Below are 23,427 nucleotides of genomic sequence, written 5' to 3'. Positions count from 1 at the left end.
TGCTGTGGTGGTTGTATATTTTGTCCTTTCCGCTCACATTGTCACACTGACATGTAAGGTTCAATATTAGGCAACAATAAAGCAAGGGCATTTCGTGAGGGGACGTGTTTAAAAAGAAGGGGCTCGACGAGCAGGTGTTCACATACTCTTGGTCATGTAGTGTATCTGCTGACATCTCTCTATTGGGAAAAGCCTTCAGTAACCTTTCACAAGATGGATCCTGTTGATTTAAGACTACATTATTAAGTCTCCATATCCATTTTTATTCCCTCAGATATTTTATATTGAACTAGAAATGTTATGTCTGTAATATTGTTGTGCATTTGATGCGATTCAGGGGTAAAAACATGAATGGATGTTATTTTATTTTCAAGAGCAGTTGTCAGTGTTCCCATATCAAATGCATTCGTAAATAACCCTCCCATGCCTAGGATTTAGCTTTTCAATATCTCTTATGCTCTGAATAGCTGAAATGTGTTGTTTTGTTCCAATCAATTTTGTATTGTGATTCCCCTGAAGGCACTAAAATCAGTCTGGATAGTACTGAAGGCTCCTCTCAGTAATGGATGTTGTGTTGCTCAGGGGCACAACAGTAGTTCCTTATGCACAGCTTGGAATTTCAATCCGCATCCTCTAGATACCACCTTTGCATTTGGCAAACAACTGGACCACAACATTGCCTGTCTACTGAGTCTCACGTCACCGTAGATTGCAGATTATATATTCAGAATTATTCTGAATAATACCATTGTTTCTAAGATACAACAAGGAAGTATTTTTGCACGTGCTGGCGCTGCAGACGGCTATATCGGTTGGCTAATACAGGACTATTAAAGGCCCAGTGCACTACTTTTCTTTGTGCAACCCCCTACTTCCCGCCGCTATGTTTACAAATACATTTAGTAGAAAGAAAACCCATCTATCTATCTACCATAAAAAAAACTGCAGAAAAACAACACAACAGCACATTGATCAGCAACATTTATTGTTGTCAGGGAATAAATACAGAACATTCTATGCCAGAGCAGAATTCTGCTCTCTAAAAAGATACAGACGCTGATGCAGCACTTTTTTAAATTGTCTGAAAGGTTGTCGATTGTTGCTATTGACCCGTTACTGTAGCGGCATCCTATTTATGAAAAGGGTATAACTCTAAAACATGTTAGTGCATGCCATTCTTTTTTTGGCTGAAACAACTGGACTCCAATGGGGAATCAGATTGTGAATGTACAAAGGCTGTAGTAGTGTATTCATGTGTATGACACTGAACAATTCACGTTTTAGATTTCGGAGGGCTGCTGTTCGGATTTTCTGGAAACCTGATTTACCGTGGCTAAAGATAAGGAGTTTTCTGCACATGTGCAGGATGTTTTATGCGTAGCTGCTGCTCACTCTTCTGCCTACGTAGATGCTGCTCAGTGCTACGCTGCTGCTTTCCCCTCCTTGATCGGCGATGAACGCCTTTGGTGTAAACTAAGCAGATTAAGATCAATTTCATGTTATTTTTTTAGTTGGGGAGTTAGGCTACATGTAGCTATTTACATGTTGTACACAAAAGACATGATCAACATGTTCATACAAACTCGCAGATTGTTTTTTTGCCCCAATGCAAAACTCAAGTGGGGAGTTACATGCAGCTATCTAGACAGTACATCAAACACAAGCAAAACAAAGACAGACAGTCTAATTAGCGATGTAATGTTATTTTTTAAATCATTGCAAACAATGGCTAAGCAGGAGGTAGACAAGCAGTCAGAGTAGTAGTGTTCTTTTTCAACAACTCTGGCTAGTGGCTACGATATGGCAGCAACTACAAAGACTAGCTTACATCATCACACAAAACGTAGATTGTTTTTGCTCCAATGCAATGTGTAGGGACTGCGTCCTGCTTGTGCAACTGCAATATCCGTTACAACAAACAGAAGGTTGTAGCCTTCATAATGGCCTTGAATGTTCGTTCAACTCGCCACAGGGTTTTTACTTCAGCTGTTCAGAAATATGAGACAGAGACATAGGCTACATCATCATGGTTCAGGAGAGGCTAAGTAAAGAGAGAAACGTGAAGGGAGATGGAGTATGAGCAGCAGCTGCGTAAAAAAAAAAAAGGTGAATAAAATAACACGGCGAACATGATCCAAATCCGTAGTTTTGAGAAAGAGGTTTCCAGAAGGGCGGGGTGGGCATGGGCGAAAACGTATTCGCAGCCATGCCTTTAGATTTAGGTAGTAAAAGTAACATAAGTCAAACAATCAATATTCAGGTAAACAACATGGATTTATTTCCTAATGACATGAGCACCATCTTATTATGAAAATTGGTATAGTACACTTCATCTTAAAAGTTAGGGTTTTTAGTTATTTGTCACTGCACATTTATTTGACCTTCTACCATGGAACTACCTGTATGCATTCAAAATAATATCTTTCAATGTGCCACAAACAATAGGCTACAGTATAAAATAAATTGGTCAATAAAAAACTAAAAAGGTTGACCTTAATAATTTCATGGTTACGTTATCACTACAGTTAAAATAACATGTTAAAAATTACAAAAGGGTGAAACTATCCAATTGGGCAGTGTTCTGTGAGTGTTCTGTGAGCACAAACAATAGTCATTGCAGTGAAGAGGATGAAGAATTCAAAGATTATTAAATGGCAGACTGATAGACCTACTAGAATTCGACTGGGAACTTGGCTAGGACAATCCCTCTACTACCGCCATATTGTAAGTGTCACAATAGTTGTCTCTATAAGGTCAGGATCTCTGTTTAACAACTCAACCAAAAGATGGACCCTTGTCTTGACTACACAAGAACCCTTTTACCCAACTAGGGCATTAGGATCTACTTGGACCAGAGGACAGAGTGCTCCTTACTGGACTACCACACCACAACTATATGCTGCCTACAATATTTTCCAGTTATGTAGGTTGAAAATACCATATGCCATAATTCATATTCCCTAATCCCTACCTCTAATTGAACGTTTGGATGTTACACTCTACATTCTAAAGTCAATTGTTAATTTGTTTCAATAAATGATAACTAACAGCCATTTTCCTTATGCATCCAGCCCTAATTCATTTGGTATTATATTGTGACATAAAGATGCTTCCTTCACATGATTTAGTCAAGCTGAATAAGGATTTTATGGAGACTGTCACCAGGGGCCTCATTTATACTTGAACTTAGTCGTAAGATCATTTCCAACGGTTCTGCTAACATTCGATTCATAAAAGATACCGAGCATAAAAAACCTTGCTTACACAGGTTCTAAGAAGCCCATTTTGTAACGTACTCACCTGTGATCTATAAATCTAAAATTAACTTAAAATTGACGGCACCTGAACGTGCCTTACAATCCGCGATTTCCCCTTATAGAATGCTAGCACAAATGAGGGTTTAGTCAGGAATAGCCATGGACCAAAAGAGAAAAGTTAACTTTTTGAAAGACGAGATCACGGCGATGGTAGAGGAGATTGAAGACAGGAAACACGTATTATTCGGTGGGTTGACAAACAAAGCCAAACAGGTAGCTTGGGAGTGTGTCGCCGCTGCAGTGAACGAGGTGGGGCAGCAAGACAGAACTGTGGCTGATGTGAAAAAGAAAGTGTCTGACCTTAAACTGCAAGGGAAAAAAAGAATAGCCCTACATAACCAGCAGGAAAAGCACTTACATCAAGTCTAGACTTTGCGTAGGGATAAGATAATTTCCACGTCAAAGTAAGGTTTTATAAATAACTACTTATACGTGGTTTTCTGCGTAAGTCATACTTAAGATCAAAATTGATCATAAGTCCGTTTTATAAATGAGGCCCCAGGTATTGTAATCGACATCAGAAGACAGAGGTCAATGCCAGGTGGATGGACTCAGCTACATAGTCTATGTTACGGCTGTTGATAGCACTCACATTCAGACAGCCATTGGGATGCAGGTAGATATGTCTCCTCTTTTCCAAGAATTCCACTTGTTGGACTAAAGGAGACAGGTGAAGAGATCATAATCAAAGATTAAGGACATTCAACATGGAACATAGCACTTACATAAATTACTGGTACCTACGTGTACAATAAACAGTATAGTGGACATGGACATATACTGTACAGTATAAATTATATGCCATTTAGCAGAAGCTTTTACGAAGCACGACTCAGCTTGGCTATAAGGGGTAGAATTCAGTTCAAGAAAACTGTACAACATGATTGCTAAAGATATAAAGAATATATTTCAGAATGAAGTGGATGAAAGCCAACTAGAGATGAAAATTGTGAGATAAAATTGCTGACACCAAAGGCTAGCTAGATAATGCAAAGAAACAAAATCAACTGTCTTGATGCAATGCATAAATTGTCTACATTGTTTGTGGAAACAATAAAAAAATGCTGATATACAGTGCCTTCGGAAAGTATTCAGACCCCTTGACTTTTTCCACATTTTGTTACATTATAGCCTTATTCTAAAATTGATTAAATAAATAAAAATCCTCAGCAATCTACACACAATGCCCCATTATGACAAAGCAAAAACGTTTTTATTTTACATTTTAGCAAATGTATTAAAATTATTTACATAAGTATTCAGACCCTTTGCTATGAGACTCGAAATTGAGTTCAGGTATATCCTTGAGATGTTTCTACAACTTGATTGTAGTCCACCTGTGCTAAATTCAATTGATTGGAGATGATTTGGAAAGGCACACACCTGTCTATATAAGGTCCCACAGTTGACAGTGAATGTCAGAGCAAAAACCAAGCCATGAGGTCGAAGGAATTGGCCGTAGAACTCCGAGACAGGATTGTGTCGAGGCGCACATCTGGGGAAGAGTACGGAAAAAATATCTGCAGCAGTAAAGATCCCCAACAGCACAGTGGCTTCAATAATACTAAAATGGAAGAAGTTTGGAACCCCAAAGACTCTTCCTAGAGCTGGCCGCCCGGCCAAACTGAGCAATCGGGGGAGAAGGGCCTTGGTCAGGGAGGTGACCAAAAACCTGATGGTTACTCTAGAGTTCCTCTGTGGAGATGGGAGAAACTTCCAGAAGGACAACCATCTCTGCAGCATTCCACCAATCAGGCCTTTATGGTAAATTGTCCAGACGGAAGCCACTCCTCAGTAAAAGGCACGACAGCCAGCTTGGAGTTTGCCAAAAGGCACCAAAAGGACTCTCCGACCATGAGAAACAAGATTCTCTGGTCTGATGAAACCAACACGGAACTCTTTGGCCTGAATAACAAGCGCCACGTCTGGAGGAAACCTGGCACCATCCCTACGGTGAAGCATGGTGGTGGCAGCATCATGCTGTGGGGAATGTTTTTCAGCGGCAGGGACTGGGAGACTAGTCAGGATCGAGGCAAAGTATAAAGGCACAAGGCGAGACCCAAATGCAGACACAGGAGGCAGATGGTTGGAGTTTAAGATGTTTAATAAATCCAATGGGAATAGGCAAGAGAATGGTTGTGGACCGGCAAACAGCTGGTGCATGATATCTAAGAGTATGATATCTAAGAGTATCTCATGATAAGCTGTAGACCACATTATCTACTAGAGGTCGACCGATTAATCGGAATGGCCGATTAATTAGGGCCGATTTCAAGTTTTCATAACAATCGGTGATCGGCATTTTTGGACACCGATCATGGCCGATTACATTGCACTCCGCGAGGAGACTGCGTGGCAGGCTGACTACCTGTTATGCAAGTGCAGCAAGGAGCCAAGGTAAGGTGCTAGTTAGCATTAAACTTATCTTATAAAAAACAATCAATCTTAACATAATCACTAGTTAACACATGGTTGATGATATTACTAGTTTATCTAGCTTGTCCTGCGTTGCATATAATCGATGCGGTGCCTGTTAATTTACCATTGAATCATAGCCTACTTCGCCAAACGGGTGATTTAACAAGCGCATTCGCAAAAAAAGCGCGAAAGATCAATACACAAGTATATATTTTTAAACCTGCATATTTAGTTAATATTGCCTGCTAACATGAATTTATTTTAACTAGGGAAATTGTGTCACTTCTCTTGCGTTCTGTGCAACAGAGTCAGGGTATATGCAGGAGTTTGGGCTGCCTGGCTCGTTGCGAACTGTTTGAAGACTATTTCTTCCTAACAAAGACAGCTTACTTCGCCAAACGGGGGATGATTTAACAAAAGCGCATTTGTGAAAAAAGCACAATCGTTTCACGAATGTACCTAACCATAAACATCAATGGCTTTCTTAAAATCAATACACAGAAGTATATTTTTTTAAACCTGCATATTTAGTTAAAAGAAATTCATGTTAGCAGGCAATATTAAACTAGGAAAATTGTGTCACTTCTCTTGCGTTCATTGCACGCAGAGTCAGGGTATATGCAACAGTTTTGGCAGCCTGGCTCGTTGCGAACTAATTTGCCAGAATGTTACGTAATTATGACATAACACTGAAGGTTGTGCAATGTAACAGGAATATTTAGACTTATGGATGCCACCCATTAGATAAAATATGGAACGGTTCCGCATTTCACTGAAAGAATAAACGTTTTATTTTCGAAATGATAGTTTCCGGATTTGACCATATTAATGACCTAAGGCTCGTATTTCTGTGTGTTATTATGTTATAATTAAGTCTATGATTTGATATTTGATAGAGCAGTCTGACTGAGCGGTGGTAGGCAGCAGCAGGCTCGTAAGCATTCATTCAAACAGCACTGTCGTGCGTTTGCCAGCAGCGCTTCGCAATGCTTCAAGCATTGCACTGTTTATGACTTCAAGCCCATCAACTCCCGAGATTAGGCTGGTGTAACCGATGTGAAATGGCTAGCTAGTTAGCAAGGTGCGCGCTAATAGCGTTTCAAACGTCACTCGCTCTGAGTCTTAGAGTAGTTGTTCCCCTTGCCCTGCAAGGGCCGCGGCTTTTGTGGAGCGATGGGTAACGATGCTTCGAGGGTGGCTGTTTTCGATGTGTTCCTGGTTCGAGCCCATGTAGGGGCGAGGAGAGGGACGGAAGCTATACTGTTACACTGGCAATACTATAGTGCCTATAAGAACATCCAATAGTCAAAGGTATATGAAATACAAATGGTATAGAGAGAAATAGTCCTATAATTCCTATAATAACCTCAACCTAAAACCTGGAAATATTGAAGATTCATGTTAAAAGGAACCACCAGCTTTCATATGTTCTGTGCAAGGAACTTAAACGTTAGCTTTTTGCCATGGCGCATATTGCACTTTTACTTTCTTCTCCAACACTTTGTTTTTGCATTATTTAAACCAAATTGAACATGTTTCATTATTTATTTGAGGCTAAATTGATTTGATTGATGTATTATATTAAGTTAAAATAAAAGTGTTAATTCAGTATTGTTGTATTGTCATTGTTACAAATAAATAAATAAATAAATATATATTTTTAAATCGGCCGATTAATCAGTATCTGCTTTTTTTGGTCCTCCAATAATCGGTATCGGCATTGAAAAATCATAATTGGTTGACCTGTACTATCTACCTAGAGAGTTTTCATCTGTATTTTTCGTAGCTGTCTACATACCACCACAGACCGATGCTGGCACTAAGACCGCACTCAATGAGCTGTATTCCGCCATAAGCAAACAGGAAAACGCTAATCCAGAGGTGGCGCTCCTAGTTGCCGGAGACTTTAATGCAGGAAAACTTAAATCCGTTTTACCAAATTTCCATCAGCATGTTAAATGTGCAACCAGAGGGGAAATACTCTAGACCACCTTTACTCCACACACAGAAACGCGTACAAAGCCCTCCCTCGCCCTCCATTTGGCAAATCTGTCCATAATTATATCCTCCTAATTCCTGCTTACAAGCAAAAATTAAAGCAGGAAGCACCAGTGACTCGGTCAATAAGAAAGAGGTCAGATGAAGCAGATGCTACGCTACAGGACTGTTTTGCTAGCACAGACTGGAATATGCTCCGGGATTCTTCCGATGGCATTGAGGAGTATACCACATCAGTCATTGGCATCATCAATAAGTGCATCGATGACGTCGTCCCCACAGTGACCATATGTATATACCCCAACCAGAAGCCATGGATTACAAGCAACATCCGCATTGAGCTAAAGGCTAGAGCTGCTGCTTTCAAGGAGCGGGACTCTAACACGGAAGCTTATAAGAAATCCCGCTATGCCCTCCGACGAACCATCAAATAGGCAAAGCGTCAATACAGGACTAAGATTGAATCATACTACACCGGCTCCGACGATCGTCGGATGTGACAGGGCTTGTAAACCATTACAGACTACAAAGGGAACCACAGCCGAGAGCTGCCCAGTGACACGAGCCTACCAGATGAGCTGAATTACTTCTATGCTCGCTTTGAGGCAAATAACACTGAAACATGCATGAGAGCACCAGCTGTTCCGGACGACTGTGTGATCAGGCTCTCCGCAGACGATGTGAGTAAGACTTTTAACCAGGTCAACATTCACAAGGCCGCAGGGTCAGACGGATTACCAGGACTTGTACTGTGAGCATGCGCTGACCAACTGGCAAGTGTCTTCACTGACATTTTCAACCGCTCCCTGTCTGAGTCTGTAATATCAACATGTTTTAAGCAGACCACCATAGTCCCAGTGCCCAAGAACACTAAGGTAACCTGCCTAAATGACTACCGACCCGTAGCACTCACGTCTGTAGCCATGAAGTGCTTTGAAAGGCTGGTCATGGCTCACATCAACACCATTATCCCAGAAACCCTAGACCCACTCCAATTTGCAAACCGCCCTAACAGATCCACAGATTATGCAATCTCTATTGTACTCCACACTGCCCTTTCCCACCTGGACAAAAGGAGCACCTATGTGGGAATGCTATTCATTAACTACAGCTCAGCGTTCAACACCATAGTGCCCTCAAAGCTCATCAATAAGCTAAGGACCCTGGGACTAAACACCTCCCTCTGCAATTGGATCCTGGACTTCCTGATGGGCCGCCCCCAGGTGGTAAGGTAGGTAACAACACATCCGCCACGCTGATCCTCAGCACAGGGGCCCCTCAAGACTGCATGCTCAGTCCCCTCCTATACTGGTGTCCACATCACCAACAAACTAACATGGTCCAAGCACACCAAGACTGTTGTGAAGAGGGCACGACAAAACCTATTCCCCCCCAGGAGACTGAAAAGATTTGGCATGGGTCCTCAGATCCTCAAAAGGTTCTACAGCTGCACCATCGAGAGCATCCTGACTGGTTGCATCACTGCCTGGTATGGCAAATGCTCGGCCTCCGACCGCAAGGCACTACAGAGGGTAGTGCGTACGGCCCAGTACATCACTGGAACCAAGCCTCCTGCCATCCAGGACCTCTATACCAGGCGGTGTCAGAGGAAAACCCAAAAAATGGTCAAAGAATCCAGCCACCCTAGTCATAGACTGTTCTCTCTGCTACCGCGCGGCAAGCGGTACCGGAGCGCCAAGTCTAGGTCCAAGAGGCTTCTAAACAGCTTCTACCCCCAAGTCATAAGACTCCTGAACATCTAATCAAATGGCTACCTAGACTATTTGCATTGCTCAGCCCCCCATCCCCTATTTTACGCCGCTGCTATTCTCTTGTCATTATCTATGCATTATCACTTTAATAACTCGACCTACATGTACATATTACCTCAATTACATTGACTAACCGGTGCCTCCGCACATTGACTCTGTACTGATACCCTCTGTATATAGTCTCGCTATTGTTATTTTACTGCTGCTCTTTAATTACTTGTTCCTTTTATTTCTTATTCTTATTTGTATGTTTTAAACTGCATTGTTGGTTAGGGGCTTGTAAATAAGCATTTCACTGCATTTCATTTCACGGCGTATGTGACTAATAAAAGTTTATTTGATTTGATTTGAGAGATCTTTGATGAAAACCTGCTCCAGAGCACTCAGGACCTCAGACTGGGCCGAAGGTTCACCTTCCAACTGGACAACGACCCTGAGCACACAGCCAAGACAACGCAAGAGTGGCTTTGGGACAAGTTTCTGAATGTCCTTGAGTGGCCCAGCAAGAGCCCAGACTTGAACCCGATTGAACATTTCTGGAGAGACCTGAAAATAGCTGTGCAGCAACGCTCCCCATCCAGCCTGACAGAGCTTGAGGGGATATGCAGAGAATGGGAGAAACTCCCCAAATACAGGTGTGCCAAACTTGTAGCGTCATACCAAAGGAGACTCGATGCTGTAATTGATGCAAAAGGTGCTTCAACAAAGTACTGAGTAAAAGGTCTGAATACTTATGTAAATGTTATATTTCATAAAAACCTGATATTTTATAAAAAACTGTTTTTGCTTTGTCATTATTGGGTATTGAGTGTAGATTGATGAGGGGAAAAAACTATTTAATACATTTTAGAATAAGGCTGTAAAGTAACAAAATGTGGAAAAAGTCAAGGGGTCTGGATAATTTCCGAAGGTACTGTAGGACTTGATTCAATCCGTATCCCTGAAGTACAGCGCTATAGCTCTGCGTTCGCGGAGACTACATTTACAGGAAACGCTGTATATGCCGGCTCAATGGAAATTACCTTTACATTTTAAGCGTTCTCTGGCGCTGAACTTCGGTGATACTGATTTAATTGAGCCCATAGACAGGTACAGTGCTCTACCACTGTTTGAATTGGTTGAATGATGACAAATCCTGAACTTAACATAAGCCCCATTCCCATTGGCAGTTTAAAGTCAACCCAGGTTGGGCTGGCCTTAGGTGGGCTAGCTCAAATTGCATTTCCACTGCCTCCAGAAATGAGAAATTATGTAATGTTGTTAGGTAGCCAATATGTGACTGCAGCTGGCTTCGCTAATGTTGCTAGAGAGTGTGCAAAGCTGTCATTAAGGCAAAGGGTGGCTACTTTGAAGAATCACAAATATAAAAACTTTTTTGCTTACTACATGATTCCATATGTGTTATTTCATAGTTTTGATGTCTTCACTATTATTCTACAATGTGGAAAATTGTAAAAATAACGAAAAATCCTGTAATGAGTAGGTGTGTCCAAACTTTTGACTGGTACTGTACATTAATAGGCTACTTGATGGCCAACAGAGGCAAATGTATCATCATTTTCATTGAGGACTTTTTCCCATAAAAAGAACCACGTGAAGGAGTTCCATAACTTCCATTTCAAATTTCCACTCGGGCAGCCCCCAAGAACCAAGTATGCATAAAACACTTTGTGTCACGTTCTGACCTGTAAAGGTGTTATTTGTTAGTGTTTAGTATGGTCAGGACCTGGCAGGGGGTATTTTATTTATATGTTTCGGGGATTGTTAATCTATGTGTATAGACAATGGGTGTTTGATTAGAGTGGTCTTGTAACAGCTGTCTTCAGGAATGGACCAAGGCGCAGCGGGAATGTGGATACTCATAGTTTAATTCAAAAAAGAGTAAAGCATCCACGGTGAAAAAAAACAATAAGCAAGACAGCAACAGTTTTACAGGCTATACAAACGCAGTGCAAAAACAACTACCCACAATCCCAAAGAAAAACACACCCTTCTATATAGGACTCCCAATCAAAGGCAACTCAACACACCTGCCTTCAATTGGGAGTCCCATCCCCAACACAAACCCTTAACATACAAAAAACCTGCCACATCCTGACCACAACTGATACAATACCTCCCTCTGCTGGTCAGGACGTGACAATACCCCCCCCCAAGGTGCAGACCCCGGAATGCACCTAATAAAAAGAAAACAAAACAAAATCCCCAATACCCCAACAAAACCAATAAACAATAACCCCTAAACAATAAGGGAGGGAAGGGAGGGTGGCTGCCGTCACCGACGGCACTGTGCTACACCCTCCCTCCCCAACCCACCTATCCTGGAGGTGGCTCAGGTGCAGGACGTGGACCTCGCTCCACCTTCGGCGTCGCCCACTTCGGTGGCGCCGATAGCTGTGCCGGGCAGACGGGCCACTCGGGCTGACCCTGGCAGACGGACCACTCTGGCTGGGCCGGAAGACATGCGGGCCACTCTGGCTGGGCCGGAAGACAGGCGGGCCACTCTGGCTGGGCCGGAGGACAGGCGGGCCACTCGGGCTGGGCCGGAGGACAGGCGGGCCACTCGGGCTGGGCCGGAGGACAGGCGGGCCACTCGGGCTGGGCCGGAGGACAGGCGGGCCACTCGGGCTGGGCCGGAGGACAGGCGGGCCACTCGGGCTGGCAGCTCCGGGCAGTCGGGCCACTCTGGCGGCTCCGGGCAGTCGGGCCGCTCTGGCGGCTCCGGGCAGTCGGGCAGCTCTGGCGGCTCCGGGCAGTCGGGCCGCTCTGGCGACGCCGGACTGGCGGGCAGCTCTGGCGACACCGGGCTGTCGGGCAGCTCTGGCGACTCCTGACTGGCGGGCAGCTCTGGCGACTCCTGACTAGCGGGCAGCTCTGGCGACTCCTGACTGGCGGGCAGCTCTGGCGACTCCTGACTGGCGGGCAGCTCTGGCGACTCCTGACTGGCGGGCAGCTCTGGCGACTCCTGACTGGCGGGCAGCTCTGGCGACTCCTGACTGGCGGGCAGCTCTGGCGACTCCTGACTGACGGACAGCTCTGGCGACTCTTGACTGACGGACAGCTCTGGCGACTCTTGACTGACGGACAGCTCTGGCGACTCTTGACTGGCGGGGCTGGACTGACGCACTAGAAGCCTTGTGGGTGGGGCTGGTACTGGACAGCCGTGTTCCAGCATAACGTTCGCGTTGGTTCCTCTGTCCAGCTGCCTCCACTCTCCTGAGTGCCTCAACCTGTTCCCATGGGAGGCGATCCCTTCCGGCCAGGATCTCCTCCCAGGTGTAGCATCCTTTGCCATCCAGGATGTCCTCCCATGTCCATTCATCCACCCTGTTCTCCTGTGGCTTCCTCCTCTTCCGCTGCTTGGTCCTTTTGTGGTGGGTAGTTCTGTAACAGCTGTCTTCAGGAATGGACCAAGGCGCAGCGGGAATGTGGATACTCATAGTTTAATTCAAAAAAGAGTAAAGGATCCACGGTGAAAAAAAACAATGAGCAAGACAGCAACAGTTTTACAGGCTATACAAACGCAGTGCAAAAACAACTACCCACAATCCCAAAGAAAAACACACCCTTCTATATAGGACTCCCAATCAAAGGCAACTCAACACACCTGCCTTCAATTGGGAGTCCCATCCCCAACACAAACTCTTAACATACAAAAAACCTGCCACATCCTGACCACAACTGATACAATACCTCCCTCTGCTGGTCAGGACGTGACAGGTCTAGAGTTTTGGTATATGTTCTATTTTAGGGCATTTTCTATGTTTATTCTAGTCACTCTGTTTCTATGTGCAGTTTTGTTCTTGACCTTCAATTGGAAGCAGCGGCTCCTCGTTGCTTCTGATTGAAGGTCCTATAATTAGGGGTTTGTTTGTATTGTGGATTGTGGGTAGTTGTATTCTGTTTTGTGCTTATCACCTGACAGAACTGTTAGTGTTGTTTCCGTTAATTGTATATTGTATATGTATATGTATATATATAATTGTATATGTGTTTCATTTGTTTGTATACACTTCCCTGTTGCGTCTTGGTCCTCCACACACGACATGCGTTACACTTTGCTTGATCATGTTTTCTTTAAGCAAAGTCAATGTTAGAATGCAGTTTAAACCACCTCCGAGCGAATTTATGTAATGCGCTCTAATGCACCCAAAGTCATTTTCCAGTGCTTTGTCCCCATTATTTCTTGATGTGCATCAGCTCTAGCTTATTAATACGTTTTACAGAAAAATGGTTGGAAGTAGGTGTCTCCATAATGACAATCTAAATAGACTACCTTCAACTAAAAAGTTGTCACAACGTGCGTGTGCTGCTCCCTCTCCTCTTGCTCACTCAACACACACACACCACTCACTCATTCACTCAGCAACAGCCTGCATCAATGCCTGACAGTCAGCAGCAGGTCACAGTGAAATATATATATATTTTTTTAAGAAATTACATGGCGGCCGCAGTGCAATTTAGGAATAGCTCAAAAATCCGCGACCAATGCATTTTCACCCGCGACATCATTTTCAAAGCCCAATAGCAAAAAAAAACGGGAACATGGAAACACTGTGTCAGCATCCAGCAGTGATCAGCTTGGTGGTTGCATAGTAACGGCATCACCAGTCCAAATTCTAATCGAGCTGGCACCAGTTGTGAAACGGACCCAGCTCGAATTTGGCCCTAATTTTAAGTGCCAGTGGAAACGGGGCTTAATATGGTTTGCTCACCATTCAGCCCAGTGCAACAGTACAGTCCACCTTGCTGGATCAGGTGATCCCAGCTGCCAGGACATCCAAGAAGCCTTAGCTTCTCTCTCAACCTCTCTCTGACCAGTATGCCCCTCTCCACCATACTCTTCACTCCTTCCTGCCTGGGACAAGGATTTACACAGAGGTCTATTTAACTTATCATGAAGCACTAGTTCCACGTACTGTAACCAGACTTTGTATTATCACACTTTATACTAGAGAAGCCTTGCAGACAATGCTATTGAAGCATAGACTAGCCATAATGACTTACCACTCCACATGGTGGGCAGGGTTACTGAGCACCGTGGCAACCACACGAGCTCCTCCGACAGATGGCCGGGACCACAAAGCCCTGACCTGCTTCTCGGCCTGGGACTGAACAGCTAGCAGTGTGGAGCTCTGCTTTAGGACACATAAGAGGTGTCCAACCCGCTCGCCTGCAGTAAGGACAATATAAGAAAATTCATTTCCGTACAGAGATTTACTGTCAATCTATGTCCTGGGGATCTTACAATCGTCACATTCGATGAATGTAAGAGACGTCAGTTGATAATACACTAAGAGACAAGTGAACCCTTGAATGGCTCACCGTAAAGCCCAAAGCTGTGGGAGAAGGACTGGGCACACAGAAGCTCCATCCCCAGAGAGGCACACAGACGCACTGGCCAGGCGTCTTGTTCAAAATCCCCATGGCATAGGCCCTGTGCAGGCAGTAGGAAGAAAGGGAAAAACCTACACCTCTGGGAGTGTAGAAGAGAGAAAGATGCAGAGAGAAGAATAGAGAGAGAGAGCATGAGGAGACTGAAGAGGACTACTATAACAAGTGTTTCTGCTATAGAAATGCTACTCCCTGGGATAGACTGATGCCAGGACCTCCAAAGAAGAAGAAAAAAACATTGATAAATGACTTTGCTGATAACTTCTTTATTGAGGAAAACATTTACTTACTACAACTGTAATATGTGGTTGTCTCACCTAGCTATCTTAAGATGAATACATGAACTGTAAGTCACCCTGGATAAGAGTGTCTGCTAAATTACTAAAATGTCAAATGTATAACATCTGTTACATTACTAAAGACTGTAAAAACAGTTGGGTTATGGAGCAGTACCACCATAAGCTGTGTGAGGAGTCTCCAGTGCTTCTGCGAGAGGTCTGAACCAGTAGGGCAGTGAGCAGAAGCAGACAGAACAATGACACTCTGCTCTGGAGCCATCTCCAGATCCTCCATCATTTTTTGCACACACACACCCCTCTGCTCTGTATCCCAATACCGATACCGACGGACATCCTGGATCCCTGTTGCCTCAAAGATACCAGCCAAGGAATCTGCAGAAAGGAACATGAACACTAGAGCTTCAGCACCAATATCATCAGCAATACCAATACTATATTGCTCTACCCTTGTGATTGTGCTTTTAACTATGTGCATGCTCTCCTCCCCCCGCTACTTACCATCACAGGGGGAGGAGAGATAGACTGGCCCACACCAGACACCGCTCACATTGTACCAGTGCTTCAAGAGCTCAGCCCCCAGACGAACAGCCCCAGTACAGCCCACAGTCTGCACACCCAACACCTATAGAATAATGAGCACAGGGGAGGGGAGTAAAATCAAAATAGTCACAGTCATAATGTATTATCCAATGCCACTTACAAGCTGATGTTGATTGATTACATAAAAAGTAGTGTGTGGATAGGGAAGGGGTGGCCAAATTGTAATTACATAGGTTACTCTGTCGTTGAGCTTGTGAAAGGCCTATCTTTGTGTCCAGATGGCTGTTCTTGACTGATGGCTTGGTGCAGTGCTTGTTTAAAGACAGTTTCATAACCTTGAGCTATAAATCAGCATGCCACCTACTGTATGAGAAAACTGTGAGGATCACACATGAGATCAAGTTGATCCATGGAACATACACAGTAGGCAGCAAAAATTACCCTGTTCTCCACGATGGCATGGCAGTCCCTGCCCAAAACCAATTCTGTTGCTCTCCTGGTGAATTCTGGAAGGCCAAAGGATGATGGATACTCTGGACAGAGAGTGGGGTCTGTGCAGATCTGATGCATTATTTTCCCAATGAGCGGGCTCACAGAGGTCTGACCTTCCTCGTTGAGATACTCTGAGGTCCCAAAAAATTGTTATGACAATAAATATTTGAATGCTTAGGTTAGAATAAGCTGTAATATATTACCCTAAAATAGTAACTTCACATTGAAGCTTAATTAAATAATTATAAAATATATATTATTTGATCAATGGTGATATTCTGCCATTTAGTCTAGTTGAACTCAGTCAGTGGTTCTTACTCAAAGCACAAGGACCTGACACTAGGGTCAGTGACAACAAACGCTAATGAGATGCATAGAAGTCAGCCAGCTGAATACATGAGCGAACTCACCTCTTCCCGCCAAGTACACTTTGCTGAGATGCGTGTCTTTCTTGAAGTCAGCCAATAGCTTGGTTTCAGGATTCGGTGCGGCAGTTGGAGTGTCGACGAATATGGAGAGAAGAGTTATTCCCCGGGCTTGAACATTTTCAGTGGAACCCACTCCACCATCACTATTACATGTTTGCCTCATCTTTTTAGTTTCATCACCCTGTTCTGTCAGCACTCAGCAAGCCCCCAAGCCATTGTTTATGGTTGTTGCTTAGCAACACAACATTGAATTTAAATACCGTATCTTGGCAACGTCTGTGAGGGATGGCTTCTACCGTTCTCTTATAAATATAAACGGTTTTCACTAGTTACCACAGCCATAAAGTCACATTGGCTATCGTAATAATTTCTAATAAAGAAATTGTTGCTTGTTGGTCTTAATTTAAGATTAGGGTTAGGTTTAAGTTTAGCAATATGGTTAAGATTAGGGTTAGGGTTAAGTTTAACATCTAATTTTAAGAAGATAAATTACAGAAATAGACCGGGTTTAGGATTTAGTGGTTGTGGTAACTAGTGACGACCATTATAAATTGACAGGTTTGAGATTTCGTTCTCATTGACCGCTGTGCTGAGTAGCCTTCGCATCGACACTCAGCTGCAATTTTCCTAGGTTAAAAAAATAATGTAATCTTCAACCTAGCGATTTTCCAGGAAGTGTTCAAGAACAGGTAAAGTTGTGGCGTTTGCTTTCCTTTAATGAAAGTATGTCCTTTTCACTTTTTGGCAATATAATACAGTAAAAATGTAGGCCTATGGAAACAAAAATTTGCTTTTTAAAACATGGGGCCCTGCTCCTGTTCCTCAAAACCAACTGTAGAAACCCACAGAAGAGAGGATTGAAAAATATGAATTAGGTTAAACTGAACCAAAATAATAGGCCACCCCTGTCAACAAGCTATACACTCTTTTGTGTGGTTTTAAATGTAAATGCTGCTTTTAAAATTAAATGTTTTACTCCATGTTCTAAGTACTCCATGCTCCTGATTGAACATTTGAACCATTCAAACCAAATTGGCCCTTTCTAAAGTAAGGCACAATTAAGCATTATACTCAAGGCCCTTTACTCAAAGCCCCCAGAGTCAGACTGCATTGATGATGCCGACACAGCAGTTTTCCTATTGAATCCCAGTATAGTAGCAAGTGTAGACACATGGTTTCTGACTGAAGCACCTTTTTAAGATTTGCAAGTTAGAGGGTGGAGACTTTTCAGAACTTTGCAGCTAGAAATGTAACATATAGAGCTACTGTCTCATCTCACGTTTACATTCAATGCATTGCATTTTGCATTCAACAAATGTGAACTTGGTGCACATCATTACAGAGCAAATAAAAGCTCACATTTGTGGTCACTTACAACATTTGAGGCAGATTGTTCAGACTCAGCTGTACACTAGGTGGCACTGCATGTTTAAGTAAATCATTTTTGCTCCATTTGCAGTAGGTATACTTGAGCCCCTGATTCTTGTTGGAACCCTTCTTCACGGAATACAACATGTTGGTACCCTTTTGATCTTGGGCAGTGTGAATGATGAAACTCATGTTTGTTCTCTCTTAACATTTGACCTAATTTAATCTCCTTTTGATGCCAATAGATTCACAAGATCCAATAGATTCACAAGAACCTCATCGATCATCTAGTATGCATGCATCACTGTTGCAGTTATGAGATGAATACTCCCCCTGACCTACTGTATGACTGCACTTCACTGTGTGAATACATTCTTGTGTATTATGCAAGCTGATCGCTGCAGAGAAGCTGCCTGACCTTCAGATGTATCAGATAGGCATCTCTCTCTGTACAGTATGGCCGTGTCCGACATCTGGCTGGGCTACCACTTACTTAAACTCCATACTGAGTACTAATTGTACAACATACTATTTAGAACATACTGTTTATTAAAAACAAATGCAGTAATGCTGCATTCATAACAAAGTGGGAAGGTAATTACCAGTTGTGAAGTCGTAAATACCAGTTAGATGCATTCACGTGCTTTGAACTTTGGCTAATGGCCAACCACCTGCTTCAAGCATAAATTACAGAGTTAAAGATGCATATAAACAATTTTAAAAAATAGTGACACAAGGAATAAATACACAAATAACAATAACAAATAATAATAAGGAGTAAAAATAGCATGGCTACAGTATGTACATATAGGTAGGGGTAAAGTGACTAGGCAACAGGATAGATAATAGACAGTAGCAGCGGCATACATTACGTGGTGTGTGTGTGTGAATGTGTGTGTGTGTGTGAATATGTGTGTGGCATCAGTGTAACTGGTGTGATATGGCTATCTAGTTAGCGGGGTGCGCGCTAATAGCATTTCAATCTGTGACGTCACTCGCTCTGAGACCTTGAAGTAGTTGTTTCCCTTGCTCTGCAAGGGCCGTGGCTTTTGTGGAGCGATGGGTAACGATGCTTCGTGGGAGGCAGTTGTTAATGTGTGCAGAGGGTCCCTGGTTCGAGCCCAGGTAGGGGCGAGGAGAGGGACGGAAGCTATACTGTTACATCAGTATGCATGTGTGCGCATGTGTGTATGGGTGTGGGTAGAGTCCAGTTTTTTATTTAATTTTTTTACATTTATTTCACCTTTATTTAACCAGGTAGGCCAGTTGAGAACAAGTTCTCATTTACAGCTGCGACCTGGCCAAGATAAAGCAAAGCAGTGCGACAAAAACAACACAGAGTTACACATGGGATAAACAAACGTACAGTCAATAACACAATAAAAGGCAATAAATAGGCCATAGTGGCGAAATAATTACAATTTAGCATTAACACTGGAGTGATAGATGTGCAGATGATGATGTGCAAGAAGAGATACTGGGGTGCAAAAGAGCAAAATGAAATAACAGTACGGGGATGAGGTAGTTGGGTGGGCTATTTACAGATGGGCTATGTACAGGTGCAGTGATCTGTGATCTGTGAGCTGCTCTGACAGCTGGTGCTTAAAGTTAGTGAGGGAGATATAAGTCTCCAATTTCAGTGATTTTTGAAATTTGTTCCAGTCATTGGCAGCAGAGAACTGGAAGGAAAGGCGGCCAAAGGAGGAGTTGGCTTTGGTGATGACCAGTGAAATATACTTGCTGGAGCGTGTGCTACAGGTGGGTGTTGCTATGATGACCAGTGAGCTGAGATAAGGCGGCGCTTTACCTAGCAAAGACTTATGGATGACCTGGAGCCAGTGTTGCTAACTTAGCGACTTTGTCGCTATATTTAGCGAATATTCAGACCCCTCTAGCGACACATTTTCAAAAGAATGGACTAGTGCCAAATCTAGCAACTTTTTCTGGTGTTATTGGAGGCCCCACCCCCGTCCCAAATCACTTACAGGCGGCCCAGTCCTCGCACAGCAGTCCCTCCCAGCTGCAGTCAGAGCAGGAGATGTTCACCCCTCCACATCCAGACTGCAAATGAATCGTGCATGCGGGAGGCCGTCGCTGGCTGATCCCGCCCTGGCTTACATTCAGGGCGGGATGTAAATGTAAAATGTTCTTTGTCTAAAATAAATCACAGCACAAGAATAAATCACTGTATTTGACTCACACAGCCTCAGTCACTTACTCACCTTGTCCACTGTGTGTGTGCCTCTCTGTGACATAAGCTAAACATCTAGCTGGCTAGCTCATCATGTCTCAGTCTAAACTGTACACTCAAAAATACAGAAAGGAGTGGGAATTAAACACTGAATTCAAAGGCTGGTTGAAGCCGTTTATTGGAGATGATACATGGACATACTGCCTGTATTGTAATGCTGATTTCTTTGCCAAACTTAGTGATGTAAAAAAACACATGACAACTCAAAAACAAACTCAAAAGGCAAAGCCTTATAACAATTCCACCCAAAACAAGCTGCCATTTATGGTTAAAAAAATTTACTCTGCAAAAAAGGCTGAGGCCACCATGGCATTAGCTATCGCTGAACACTGTCATGCTGGCATGTGATCACATTGGAGAAGCATGTAGAGCTGCTTTCTCAGACTCCACTGCTGCTACCCACTTCAAAGTGCACAGGACAAAGTGCACAGAAATGATTAATGGTGTTCTAGCACCATACTTTCTGAAAAAGTTGGTCGCAGATGTGGGTGACCAGCGTTTCAGCCTCCTCCTCAATGAGTCCACGGATGTAAGTGTTTCTATGTACCTGGGGGTTGTGATAAGGTACTTTAGTGACACCAAGCTGACAATTGTATCAACATTTCTGGGGCTTGTTGAGTTGGAGGGAGGAGATGCCAAATCTATAGCCCGTGCTGTTGTGTCTTTCCTCGAGAAGTGTTGTCTTAAAAAAGAGAAACTCCTGGGGATAGGGACTGACAATGCCTCTGTTATGACGGGGATTAACAATGGGGTCCATAAAATGCTGAAGGAGGAGTATGGCCTCAAATATCTGGTTCTTATTCGCTGTGTGTGCCACTCGCTGCAGCTTGCTGTAAGTCATGCTTTCAATGACACCATCCCCGTAGTGTGGAGTACTTGGTACGAGAGACTTATAACTGGTTTTCAGTGTCTCCAAAGTGCAGGGAGGCCTACAAGGCCATATATGAGACCATCAACTGTGGGGAGAAACCTTTACAGATAACCAAGGTGTGTGCCACACGTTGGCTCTCCATTGAACCCGCGGTTTCACGCATTTTGGACCAGTGGGAGGAGCTTAGGCTGCATTTCGCAGTCACCAAGTCCAGTGAACACTGCTACATGGCTGAGGTTTTATACTCCATGTACAGTGATCCTCAAAACATATTGTATCTGACTTTTTTGAAGTCAGTGCTGGGTGAGGTACAGTTGGCCATCAAGGCTTTTGAGGGAGAGCAAGTAGATCCTATTAAGCTACTTGACAGCTTGGTTATCCTGATCAAGTCTGTGAGCAGCAGGGTGCTGAATCCACTGGCAAATGTTGATGTACTCAAAGGGCCAATAGATGAATACATCAGTCCCAAACCGTACCTTGGTTACTTTTTTGAGTCAAAGGCAGCTGAGCTCCACCTTGCGCCTGAGGATGAAAGGGATGCCCGAAAGCGGTGTGTAGCCTTCACTATCTCCCTCACTAATGAGTTGAGGGTGAGACTGCCGGACAACATCGAAGCATTGCAGTACATGTCAGTTTTCAATGTGGAGGAAACTCTAAAGCACAATAAGAGCACTGGAGAAATAAAAAAAATAGCCAAGCTCCTTGGCTACTCCCCTGCAGAGATAGACAAGATTATCCAGCAATGGCGTGCCATCCATCTTAGTAAATGGAATGAGACAAAAAACACACTGGGCTTCTGGAATGAGATTTGGAAGTTTAGGGATGCAGCTGATATCAACCCATTTCAAGAACTTGCCATGGCTGCTGTGTCTGTGTTGTCCTTGCCACACTCGAATGCTGAAGTCGAGAGAGTATTCAGCCAGATGAGTGTGGTAAAAAGCAAAACGCAAACTTAGAAATCGGATGTCCTTGCAGACCCTTAACTCCATCCTGTACATTCAATATGGACTGAAGCTGTCTGGTGAGGCTTGCTATGAGCACCAGCTGCCTGATAATGTTTTGCAGCTTTTTGGCACATCAGCTGCTTACTCATTTAAGTCAGCTCTCTCAGTTGCTGAACCTGCCATAGACAGCCTTGACCAAAATGACGACGACCCACTCTTTCTGTGAGCCAGCACAGCCTGTGTGTGTGTGGAGGGGGGTCTGAAAAAAAACTATTAACCTGAATTAGGGCCAGACTAGTTACCATAATTTTCTCACATTGCCATTAACAGTTTTTTCTATTGTCTCTTTTTGGTCCATTTAGATTGTTAATGTGGATTGTATACAAAGAAATGTAAAAAATGATTTAGTTAAAAATGTTCATGTTTTACTGTGACTTGTTGTAGGTTCCTAAATGGACCATAAGGTTAAAAACCAAACCAAATTAAGAAAACTTAACTAAAAAACTAAAAAATTAAATTAAAAACTAAGTAACTCCGCCAGAGTGTCTCTTTTGGGTCACTTTTGCCGGTCCCAAGCCCGAATAAAGGAGGAGGGTTGGAATTGTGACATAAAAAAAACTAGTTAATTTGTAGTTCTAACCATATTTAGGGTGTTTTTTATTCACTTTTTGTCTCTCCCACGACATTGTTCCTCTCTCCTACAGCATCCATCACAATTACATGCACATGGCCAATTATGTAAATTAGGTGATGACATCATTTAGCGACTTTTAGGACTGCCAATAGCTACTTTCCTTACTGAGGAGTTGGCAACACTGCCTGGAGCCAGTGGGTTTGGCGACGAATATGAAGCGAGAGCATACAGGTTGCAGTGGTGGGTAGTATATGGGGCTTTGGTGACAAAAAGGATGGCACTATGATAGACTACATCTAATTTGCTGAGTAGAGTGTTGGAGGCTATTTTGTAAATTACATCGCCGAAGTCAAGGATCGGTAGGATAGTCAGTTTTATGACGGTATGTTTAGCAGCATGAGTGAAGGAGGCATTGTTGCGAAATAGAAAGCCGATTCCAGATTTAATTTTGGATTGGAGATGCTTAATGTGAGTCTGGCAGGAGAGTTTACAGTCTAACCAGACACCTAGGTATTTGTAGATGTCCACATATTCTAAGTCAGAACCGTCCAGAGTAGTGATGCTAGTCAGTTGAAGAGCATGCATTTAGTTTGAGGTGGATCAGAGAATCACCAGCAGCAAGAGCGACATCATTGATATATACAGAGAAAAGAGTCGGCCCGAGAATTAAACCCTGTGGCACCCCCATAGAGACTGCCAGA

At 43.4% G+C, this 23,427-nt stretch overlaps 1 protein-coding gene across 1 annotated transcript; it reads right to left on the bottom strand.

Annotated features, from left to right (window-relative positions):
* Positions 1-2,296: 2,296 nt before the first annotated feature.
* Positions 2,297-16,886, bottom strand: got1l1 (glutamic-oxaloacetic transaminase 1 like 1). Its single transcript, XM_014160110.3, has 8 exons — positions 16,641-16,886; positions 16,180-16,361; positions 15,697-15,820; positions 15,353-15,570; positions 14,831-14,981; positions 14,513-14,678; positions 14,221-14,363; positions 2,297-3,974 (listed from the first exon to the last, which is right to left on the bottom strand). Exons 1-8 carry the CDS (start codon positions 16,819-16,821, stop codon positions 3,835-3,837), a joined length of 1,305 nt encoding a protein of 434 aa, XP_014015585.1. The 5' UTR covers positions 16,822-16,886; the 3' UTR covers positions 2,297-3,834.
* Positions 16,887-23,427: the final 6,541 nt, after the last annotated feature.

This window comes from Salmo salar, chromosome 20, assembly GCF_965601325.2.
Source record: "Salmo salar chromosome 20, fSalSal1, whole genome shotgun sequence".
Lineage (NCBI taxonomy): Eukaryota > Metazoa > Chordata > Actinopteri > Salmoniformes > Salmonidae > Salmo > Salmo salar.
The sequence above is the reverse complement of the archived record's forward strand: the minus strand, read 5'-3'. Positions and strand labels throughout refer to the sequence as shown.